Consider the following 10901-nt stretch of genomic DNA (forward strand, 5'->3'; position numbering starts at 1 on the left):
TATAAAAGGGGACTAGAATAGTACCTGCATCCTCCACTGTTGCTATTACAAAGATCAGCCACAATTTATTAAGTGCCTATAATGGGCCAGGTACTGAATTTCTTTTTCTTTTCCTTACATGTATTATTTAACACTTGTGACAACTGTATAGGTTTGTATTTTTGAAGTATAACTTACAGTGAAGTGCTCAAATCTTCAGTGCACAGGTCAATGAACTTTTACATGTATGCTCTATCTTCTAATCAAATATCAATCATCATAGGTCACTTTTGCCTGTTTATGAACTTCATACAAATGGGCTCATACAATATGTGCTCTGTTGTGGCTGGTCTCTTTCACTCAACTTTGCTCTTGCAATTCATCCACATTGTTGTGTGTCAGTTATTTGTTCTTTTATGTAGCTGCATAGTATTCCATGGTGTGACAATACCACAGTTTTTCTATCCATTGACCTAGATATCATTATCATCATCATCATCACCATCATCCCATTTTACAAATGAGGAAACTGGGATCTTAACTTTTTACTAAGTGTTTAGCTTAAAGTCACAAGTGACTTTGAGGCCGAACAGGGACTTGAACCCAGGTCCCTGTAACTCCAAAACTAGCTCCTTACCAAGGACAACAGAGCCTCCCATAGCCCTGGAATACTGGGATTGGCAGAAATGAACGCTAACCTGTGTGGTCATGAGCTCCTTCTCCCTGAAGTACATTTAGAGTCAGGGGGAAGCTACCTGCCTGGCTCCAGGTGCTGAAAAAATTGCTTTAGTTCTGGCAATTGCCCATATTTATTCTTATTGCAACCCAAGCTGATAGCACAGGTACAGTCATCACTCACAGCCCTGTACTTTGAGATCTGGGCTTTGCCAACATTTCAAAACAACTGCAAACAGCCTCAATGTGGAGGAGGCATCCTTGTCCACTGACCAGCAGTTGGCTCTCACGGGCAACCCCTGCCCTGGCTCCTCAGAGTCTAGTTCTCTATGATGGTAACTCAGCTGTAACCATCTGGGACTCCCACAGAAAGCATTGTAGGCCAGGTTTCTCAACACAAGCCTTACCTATCAAGAGGTGAGACCCCCAGTGCTGACCTGACCTCAAGAAAAGGCTGAGGTTTTGCCTTGCTTTCCAACCTTCAGAATCTCTGCCTGCTGCCCAGCAGGCAAGCGGCAGACCTTAGAAGGGCCACCTGCAAGGCAGCAAGGGGGTGACCAGGATCCTGGCTAACCTCCCTGCCTCCTCCCCCTCTGAACTCAGGTAGCCTCCAGTCAGTCCAGCCAGACATGATTAAATGGTTGGCTACACACAGGGGTGGAAGACCCCGGGGGAAGAAGGGCATGGAGCCAACTCCCTGAGGCAGCCCCAGGGCACCCTTTGGTCTGTTGATCATTAACAGAAGCCACCTCATGGCAGGCAGAGAAGGGGAAAGTCCAAGGGGATGGCTTACCCCCTCCTCCCAGACTCCATCCTCCAAATGTGCCAATGCAGGGCCTCTTGGGAGGTGAGGTCATGGCACTCAACAGAGGGGGTGTGTGCAGAATCATCTAATCCAACTGGTTGCCTCCTCTGTTCATGCAGAATCTCCACAAAAGGCCAAGGGAGAGGGCAACTAACACTGATTGATTTGCAGTTACTATGTGCCAGGGACTGCACCAGTGTCCCAGCCTACAACACTCTAGCATAGTGGGGAAACGCAGTGATGGAGCTTGCCTGCCTGGGTTCAAATTCTGACACTGTCTCCCTGTGTGACAAATTAGTGAATTTCTCTGCACCCCAATTTCTCCATCTGTACAAAGGGAATAGTATAGAGCTTCCTCCATAGGGTCATTATGATCATTCAATGAGTTAATACACAGGAGGTTCTTAGAGGACTACCTGGCACTTACAAAGAGCTGTCATGACTAATGGCTCACTTGATCTCACAGTAACCCCTTGAGACACAGCTGAAAAATCCAAGGTTGAGTCATTTATCCAAAGCACAGCTGGTAGAAGGGGAGCTGGGATTTGAACCCTGGTCCAAGGGCTCCATTCAACACCTCTTCTTCCTTCATGCCCTGGATCCTTCCCCTGCCATGACCCACTCAACCTCTTCAGTAACCAGTGCCTTGTGATACACTTGACTGTAAAACCCATCTTCAGACTAACCCACAATCTCAGTTGGCCCTCAAAGCCCTCCTTTCATGAGTGTCACTGAACTGTAGCAGGCCCCTAGCCTTCCTCCTGAGAATGAGGCCTCCAGGCCAGGAAAGGCATTGCTCAGTGGCCAAAATAGCTCATTTCTTTGAGCTACTCCAAGGGAAGATCTTCATCTAACAGCCAGAGAGTGGGTTGCAGGGCCAGCAGCCACAGAGGCCCCACTCATCCATGGCAGACCTGGTGCAGGCCCCTAAACCCAGCCTTCAAGACACCCCGGCCTCCAGGGTAAGGGGTGGAGAAGAAGGCCTTGTGCCCCAGGATTGGCCTGGCCTTTCCTGACCCACTTCCCTCGTGAAGGCCTTCCCTTCAACTCCCTCGGCATAGTTCCTATCCTTCCCAGCTGCTGAGCAGCTCAGAGATAGGAGTTTCTTGCCAGCTCTGGGCTCACACTTCCCCGGCCTCCCTGCCGGACTACAGTACCGGGCTGCTGCTGAGGCCCCTTCTTCTAACATCCTGGAGAAATAATGGGCCTGAAAGATTCTGCTGTTCCCTTTCCCAAGGGAACAGTTAGTTCCTTTAACTTTAAGGACTCGAAGGGACACAACCAGGCTCTTGTGGCCACCACACATGGGCCTGGGTGACCTCAATCCCAGCCTGAGTGAGTTCCCCAGGGAGACACTTAGGTGGAGGTAAAGGGTTAAGGCCCGGGGACATGGAGCTTCCCCACATGATAAGGAGTCTCCCCTGGGCTTTACAGCCAACCCCCACCCTCCAGGGCCTCCAGTAGTCAATGTCTCTGTCTTGGTTAGACAAAGTCAAAGGACTGACTAAGTCAAAGGACTGACTCCCATAGAGGAAATTCCGGGCTGGCCAGGAGGTATGCCTGGGCCTCTAGGAACCTAACCAGTGTCACCATGAGAGGGGAAGTTAGAAAGGTGTCTGCCACATGCTCAGGTATGCCTGCAGGGAATGAGCTCAAGGTGAATGATTAAATGTATTTTTTGTTTTTACTCCGAAAAGATCACATGCCACCACCACCAACCACCACCACCACCTCCACATACACACAAAGCCATTTCCTCCTTAAGGAACAAGAGGCCTAGGTTTACTCCAGTCCCAAGAAGGGCTGCTTTTCCCCTTCCTAAACCACCAGCCCCTGCCCTAGAACAGGTAATAGTCCCTGTTTTTCTGCCTCACCCCCCTGATCCCCAGTAGATACCTGATGACCAGGAAAATGAGTTGAGAGTAGAGGTAGGTCTTCGAGTCTCAGGGACATCCCTGGCCTGCCCAATGTCTGCTGCAGACCTTTGGAAGAGGACTGGTGGAATCATGGTGACTCAGCTGAACCCCCAAAACTTACTCGGTGTAAGGAACCAAAGGCAAGTGAGCTTCAAATAGCAATCTCTGCCTGTCCCCAAATAAATCCTCCCAAGGCTCACACTCAAGATTTTGAGAAAGTTCCAACTCTTCCAGCAGGTGAAATGCCACCTGTAAGTGGTCATCCAGCCTTGGTGGGGGTGCTTCTAGCCAAGGAGACCCCACCTTTCCCAAGATGACAACACACCTAATTTTGCATAGCATCTGAGATTGTAACTAAGGTGGTGGGAACCCTTGGTTACTTGCTGTGTTGTGTTGGCCAGTGTTAACACTCACTTCCCCTTAACAGCCCTCCAAACCCAAAAGGGTATGTCAAATCCAGTCCCGGTCCCCAGTTCCTTGTGACTGAGCCCCTCACCCCGCTGGATGTTCCTCTCCAAGCAGGCAGTGCTTCCTTACACCCACCCCACGCGGGTACGTGTTGAAAGGCTAGGACTGAGGTAAATTTCCTGTGGGCAAAATGAGCCCAAGGCACCCCAATAAAAGAACTCACTCAAATCCAAGCCTGCAACTGCCATGTGCTAGGTCCTCCTTTATCATTTTGACACCCCAAACACTATCCGAAGGAATGAAGACAACAGGCTGGGCGGGGCAGACTGGAAGGCCCTGAGCCTTGGCTCCCCAGAAGAACCGCTGAGGCTACACAGGTGTCGGCAAGGCTGGGCCCGTTGCTATTCAGCCAACAACTAACACACTGCAGTCTTTCCAGAAGTAATACAGCAGGAAGTTCAGGCTCCTTTGCAGAAAACCTCCACCCCGTCCCCTCTAAACTCAGCAAACTGCCAGCATCAAGGAAGGGAGCTATAGGCTTAGCTATAGGGATGAGATGTGGCCAACCACAGCCACAGCCCTCTCTCCCCTCCTCCCCAGGACCTGCACGGTATACAAGGGGAGAACCTTACTGGCAAAGTCAAACCAAAACCAAGTAAAACCAGCTCCACCATCAATGTTTCTTGAAAAAACGGGGTTTATTGATTTTTAAACTGCAAATAGTCGTTACAAAAAGTTTTTTTTTCTTTTAAATAAATTCACACAAAGAAAGAGAAATAGAAAGCGACGGTAGTGACCAGCAAGAGGAATAATAATTACATTCATCTTAATGTGTGTGTGCCAGTTCTGTTTACATTAACATTGGAAAACTCCAGACCTGGAATCCAGAACCTCAAATCTGTGAGTGGAATGTCTTGAGATGGGCACGTGGAAGTCAAAGGGTTTCTCTCTTTTTTTTTTTTCCCTTTTAGAAGCTATACATAAAAAGTTGTTTTCCTTCTGTACTGTCACAGAACTTTTACATACATTCTCAGTCCTAGTTGTGAAAGGCCTAAAGAGAAAGAAACTCAATTTGCAGTCCGACACAAAGGGGGGAATTTCTAAAATAAATAATCCAACAGTTTTTTGCATTTTTTTAAATTAATTTTTCATTTTTTTAAAATAAAATAACCAAAAAAGTGTAAAGTTACAAAAAAATGTCGTTGAAGAATAATATATTAAAACTGTGGAAAAAAGGAAAAAGACACGTCACAAAATTTTAAGATTAATATGAAGATCATAATTTAACATAAAAGAATATATTCTATGGATTTGTCATCCCGATAAATATGAACAAAATTAACAAAAAAAGCATAGTTTGGCAATAAATACGTTTTGATAAGTTAAATAAGCTTTTTTATATTGATGTGCAGTGACAAGCAAAATTTTTGCTCTCCAATTTCTGAAAGTTATATGAAGTTTAAAACCCAGGGAAGAAAGCATGGCGTGAGTGCTCTAAGGATAGACCTACGGTATTCTAGAGCAAAAACCATTAAAGCTACTTCTACAGGAAATCGTTTTACACAGATATTGTATGTGGAATGAATACCATTAACTGCTCACCCCTTACTTTTTTTTTTTTTTTTTTTTTTTTTTAGCTTTTCTCTCATTTTTTTTTTTTTGTTGTTATTTTTTTTAAAAAGATGTCACATATGAACTGGGGAACTTTAGCACCAAAATCAAGTCTCTCCTAGTCCATCTAGCTTCCCCTTCCTCCCCACTTAAAAAAAAAGAAAAAATTAAATCACAAAGTCCCACTTAAGTCAAAATCTTCATCCGCTTTTTCAGCCTTCCTTCCTGCAGACCTACACAAACCCAGGCAAGATTAGTCAACAGGGATTCAGATCGGGAAGAAAAAGGTTTTGAATGTCAAGACAGATTTCCCCCAAAACCCTAGTCTGGCAACAACTCTTTCAAGGGGCCGGGGAGAGGGGACAGGGGGAGACGTGCCGCCGGGAAAAGGGGAGGAATAAGTGTGCGGGAGACTGAAATGAGGGAAGGTGCAGTTGCGTCGCCAGTGGAGGGGGCTGCTGGTTCCGGGTCTCCACCCCCCCATGGGCAGAGGCTCCGGGAGGGAGGCCCACGGGTGCCCTCTGGCGCTGAAGAGGTAATGTAGTCACAGTGACAAAGTTAGATTACAAGGCACTAAGTTGCTTCTGTAAACTGTTACTGCTTTTCTCTTGTGATTTGGCACTTAAGGCTTAAGCCGGGGGGGGGGAGGGGGGGGGGGAGAAAAAGGCATCTACTGACAAAATATGGGACTTGTCTGTTATGCATGGTAAGTGGGCTAAAATCCAGGGAGGGGGTTTCAAGCCAGAAGAAGCTACTGACAAATTGACTTGTCCTTATGTTAGGTGGGGTTATGAGGGGGAGAGGGAGGGGGCATTCTGAGGTGCTGGGGGAAGGGGTTGAGCTTAACCTTGTGAATGTAGGGCCTGTGGGGAATTGGATGGGTAGGGAGAAGAGGGTATGGGATGTGGGTGCAGGGAAGGGGCTGGAGTAGGCAGGAGGTCCCTCCCTACCCTGGCTTAGTCATCTGAGATGGAAAGTCTGCTGAAGATGGGCAGGCGTCTTGAGTTGTCCAAGGTCGGGGAGTCTGAGCCACTGTGGCTGCTGCTGGAGCTGCTCAGGTAGCCCTCCTGGTCCGAGAGAGAATCCTGAGGGCTGGGGGGAGAGTCAAACATGTGAGGGGACTCGGACATGGGCCGGAATAGGAAGGTGGTTGGGGAGCCACCCCCGGGCAGCCCCATGCTAGGGGCAAAGAGGCTTGCCAGCTCCTGGCTGGAGAAGGCAAAAGGGTTATTGGTGCCATCGGGCAGGGTAGGTGAGCCCAGGAGGTCATCGGCACTCAGAATAGGGGGTGGGGTGATGGACGTGGGGCTGTCCAGCAGCCCGGTGGCAGCGGCGGTGGCAGCGGCACTGGGAAATCCAGCAAAGCTAAAGCTATGCTGGAGGCGGGGACGGTCAGCGGAGAGGTCCCGGGCCCCGGCCAGGGCACGGCGCTCCTCGGCGTTGTGGATGAAGTGACAGCGGGGCCCATAGGGGCAAAAGCCGATGGTGTGGAAGGTGCGGCACAGCTCCGTCTTGTACTTGGGGTGGCGGGTCAGGCTGCGGAGCTCGTGGATGCCGTGTGCGAACTGGCACTTGTCCCCGTACTTACAGGCACCGTTTTCCTCAAAGGGGCGGCACAGCTCCGTCTTGTAGCGGCTGGAGTTGACCTGGCCGCTCCCGGGCTGCTTCTGGGTGGGCAGCAGCCGCTCGCCCCCTTCGGAGAAGGAGCGGTCTCGGAAGCGGCTGTCTCGCGAGCTCAGAGCGGGGGCTGGCTCACCCTTGAGGCTGCTGAGGAGCTGGTTCTGGTGGAACTTGGAGCTGGGCAGGGTGACTGAGTGCCTCCGAGGGAAGCCCCCACCAGCAGGGGTGCCCACTGCCTTTCTGTCCAGCAGGCAACCCCCTGCACTGGGAGCACTGTAGTTGAGCATCTTGTTACCCTGAAAAGAGAAGAGAGAGGATGGTAAGGACGGAGGAAACCCCACCAGGATGTCCACTATGGGCAGCCCCCTACACAATCACAAACGCCCGCTCCTTCTCAAAGAACTCATCTCTACCTCTGCTCTAGCAAGCTCCCTTCGCTCTCTCCCTCCCATAGGCCATTCACCACAAGATCCAGACTGTGTGACAAGCACACTGCTCCACGCTGACTCCTGAAATGCAACCCCCATATCCCCTGTCCTCAAAGCTACCACTTTAATCTGTAAAGTTCAACTTCTTTACTGGTCAAACAGATTCTTCAACTCAAAATATCTCACACAACCCGGACCTATCTAGATTGCCCCCCTGCTCCCCTCCCCGCCCCCCGCCGCAACAAAAACAGGTAAACCTCAGAAAGGAGTCTATTATAGGCTAGTTTAGGTCCCCTTCTAATCAGTCTCTGCTTAATTGATACCCCCTCCCTCAAGACCTGGCCTAAGACTCTCAAATTTCTCCTTCAGAAGTGTTCCCTTCCTTTGGCAACAGGTTTTCAGACTGCCTTTGCTTTTTCTTGTGGGGAGGAGATTGGGGGCCTGGTCTGAGGTTGAGGGAGACAGGGATGTGATTCCTGAAAATAAAACTCTCTGCCCTAAGTTCCCAGAAAAGATATTTTCTACAATAATCTCTCACCATTTCCACTCACCCCCAGCCCACCCCGCCCCCTTCACTGAGAAGATGCCTTTGCAATTAGTCTTCTGGCTGCAATAGCAGGCTTGGATAAGAGCTCCAGTGTTTAATCTTTAACGCAAAGCTGCAGATGGAAAGGAAAAGGAAAGCACCAACCCCCCTACCCACCTCCTTGTCAATAGCAGATTGGGGGTGGTGGGGATGGGGGCAGAGCCACCAATGGCAGGTTTCTGTTCCAATAGGACCCTGGTCACCTGCCCAAATATACCCAAGATTTGGAAAGGGTGCAGGTCAGGGACCTAGGAGTTAGTTCCCAGCCCATGTGGATGTCATTGTGCAAATTCTAATGTTGGTCCCTTAGGATCAGCAGGGGGGGACCGGGAATCTGTAACTGCAACCACCCCACCGAGAGGATTACAGGAACCCAGTGGAGAGCTGGTTCCCAACAATGAGGTTCATTTAAAAAGTCCTGAGGGGGGAGGGGGCCAAAGAAAGAAATAGATCAAAGAGCCAGGAGAGTCGAGAAAAGAAGGAAGAAGTGTTGGGGAGCTCTGGCAGCCGGGCCGGCAAGTGGAGTTTGGGAATGTGCAGGGAGGGAAGGAAGCTGAAAAATTCAAACTTTTTTAAAGTTACTCTTCAGCTCCTCGGCGTCCCTGCACCCCAACCCTGAAGCCCTGGGGCGTTGGCAGCTGCACCAACAGGAGCAGCAAGCTGGGAAAACAGAGCAACATGACCCGACGTGTTAAGAGAAGGCAGAACACTTCAGCAATTAAAAAGTAGCCCAGCAGCTTCACCCTTTCAAATTGGGAGGGGGAGGTTGGAAAGAAATTTAACAACATCCGTAGGCTTTTGCTATGTATATTTAAACCGCAGTCCTGGAACATTCCGAGCTTAAAACTTGCTTTTTCAACACTGGCTGACAAGCAACATGTTTTAAGGAGGCCCCCATTAAATCCTTACTCGCGGGACTCTTGAGTTCAAGCCAGCATTTTGTCGCCACCCGCCCCCCCATCCTCCCCCCCATCCTCCCCCCACCCCCCGCCGCAATCGACGAACCGCAATGCCTCTGCAACACAGGTAAGCGGGTCAACCTGAATGCCTCTTTCACCCCAAAGTTTGCTGCACGATCGGCTATCGCGGGAAGAAGCCCAACGGAGCTAGGGCGGACTCAAGCCCCACTGCAAACTTGTTCTGCAACATCTTTTTGAATCACAACTTGGCCTTTCTTCCTCGCATAGCCCCAGCACCCCGCAAAGAGTGGAGGAAAACAACGTCCCGAGACTCACTTCCCCGAGGGATCTCCCACTCCCAACCCCACGGGTGGGTAATGCTGCTGGACAGACCTAGGACGCACACTGGGAACCCGATCAGACCAGCGAACCTGGGATCCAGCAGCACGTTACGTAAAAAAGAATCGCCCAAAACTTGTCCCAATCTCAGCCCTCCCCCCGAGGCCCCCGGGCTGCCCTGCCAGGCAAACTTCGCCCCTCAAAACCCTGGCCTCCAGATTCACATGTAATCCCCGCCAGGAACTGTTGAAACTCAAAGGGTGGGAAGGACGAGGCCAAATTCCTTCAAACTTGGGAGAAATGCGGGAGGAGAAAAGAATCATCTCGCTGCACCACCTACCCCACTGCCTTCCAAGACCCAAACTTTTGGGGATTATATTTTAAGGCAAAAGAAAAAGACTTTTTGAAAAGCAAACGCTCCGCCCCCCTTTACCTTGCATAAAACTTCGCTCAAGTCGAAGATGGTGGCAGACACGAGGGTGGTGGTCATTCTGTGCGCTCGCGCGGGCCAGGGGCGAGGATCTGGTGTGTCGCGAAGGTCCCGATGCGGGGAAGGCGCAGCCTCTCCTGTCTGGAGTCCCACACGCCAGTTCCCGGCGCCCCTCGCCTTTCTGACTCCGGGGCTGGGGCGCGCAAAGCCCAATTTATAAAGTTTCAGATTTGGTGGGCCGGGGGGAGGAGGAGCTTTAAACTTATTTAAATGAGGAAGAGGAGGAAAAAGAAGTTGATTGACACTGGAGTTGAATCAGCCATGCGGTCAGGCGGGGAGGGGGGGGGGCAGGGGGAGGAGAAGAAACTTTCAAAAGGAAGAAGGGGGAGGGGAGACGAGAAAAGAAGGCGGAAAAAAAAAAAAAAAACCCACTCCGAGCCGCGCACAACTTTTTTTTTTCTTAAAGAGGAAAAGTTTCGAGTCGGCTGACTTCCCTACCCCGCGCTTCAGGCGCCCCTCTCCGGGGCTGCGCGGGCGCAGAGCGGGAGGGGCGCGCCCCCTCCTTTGTCAGCCTCAGAGCGCGGCTGTGACGTCACTCATTCCACTCCCTCCGGGGTTCTTGTTGTCGTGTTGTTGTTTTTTGTTGGGCAGGAAGGCGGGCTCGACTTTCTCTTTTTGCCAGCGGGAGCTGAAGCCCGTCCTTAGCGCCCGGTCCGTGGTTTCCATCTTGAGCTGGTGATCCCCTTGAAACTTCCCCAAGTGTCTGCACAACTTACCTTTTCCCGACTTCTCTTCTACACTCGCCTCCCCTCCGCAAACCCGGCAGGCCGAGGACATTAGAAATTTGGGACGCACAGAACGTTCAAGTCTAGGATTTTATGTTGCTGTTTTTTTTTCCAGCGGGGCGTAGGGTGGGGCGCGGTGCGGGGGGGAATAGGGAAACTTTTTCCCCCAGGAGGACACGGCCTGGCGGGGGCGAGCGCGGCACAGTTTAGCGCGCCGCACGCGTCGATACTCGCGCTCGCTTTGCAGCCGGCGCTCTCCGGGTGTGGGCGGGTGGGGGGCGTCGCAAAAAAAGACCACAACCAGGGCCGATTGTTTTACCAGGCCTAGGCGTGGCGTTTCTTTTCACGCATCCAATCTTTATACTTTAGTCAAGAAAACCCTAATCCTTCCTGAATGCCCCTTCCTCCCAGAAAAAGCCC

General features: G+C 50.8%; 1 protein-coding gene across 2 annotated transcripts; it reads right to left on the minus strand.

Annotated features, from left to right (window-relative positions):
* Nucleotides 1-4462: 4462 nt before the first annotated feature.
* ZFP36L1 (ZFP36 ring finger protein like 1) lies at nucleotides 4463-9885 on the minus strand. Of its 2 annotated transcripts, XM_077941286.1 has the most exons (3): nucleotides 9700-9885; nucleotides 6345-7310; nucleotides 4463-5627 (listed from the first exon to the last, which is right to left on the minus strand). In XM_077941286.1, exons 1-2 carry the CDS (start codon nucleotides 9754-9756, stop codon nucleotides 6351-6353), a joined length of 1017 nt encoding a protein of 338 aa, XP_077797412.1. In that variant the 5' UTR covers nucleotides 9757-9885; the 3' UTR covers nucleotides 4463-5627; nucleotides 6345-6350. The 2 variants fall into 2 exon arrangements, with proteins under 2 accessions (XP_077797412.1, XP_014999454.1); XM_015143968.3 differs by having other exon boundaries at nucleotides 4463-7310.
* Nucleotides 9886-10901: the final 1016 nt, after the last annotated feature.

Source organism: Macaca mulatta, chromosome 7 (genome assembly GCF_049350105.2).
Source record: "Macaca mulatta isolate MMU2019108-1 chromosome 7, T2T-MMU8v2.0, whole genome shotgun sequence".
In the NCBI taxonomy this organism is placed as follows: Eukaryota; Metazoa; Chordata; class Mammalia; order Primates; family Cercopithecidae; genus Macaca; species Macaca mulatta.

Coding starts and splice junctions, on each gene's coding strand:
- ZFP36L1 (XM_077941286.1), bottom strand. CDS start 9,756: ATGACCACCACCCTCGTGTCTGCCACCATCTTCGACTTGAGCGAAGTT. Junction 7,311..9,699: donor TGAGCGAAGTTTTATGCAAG/GTAAAGGGGGGC, acceptor TTCTCTTTTCAG/GGTAACAAGATGCTCAACTA.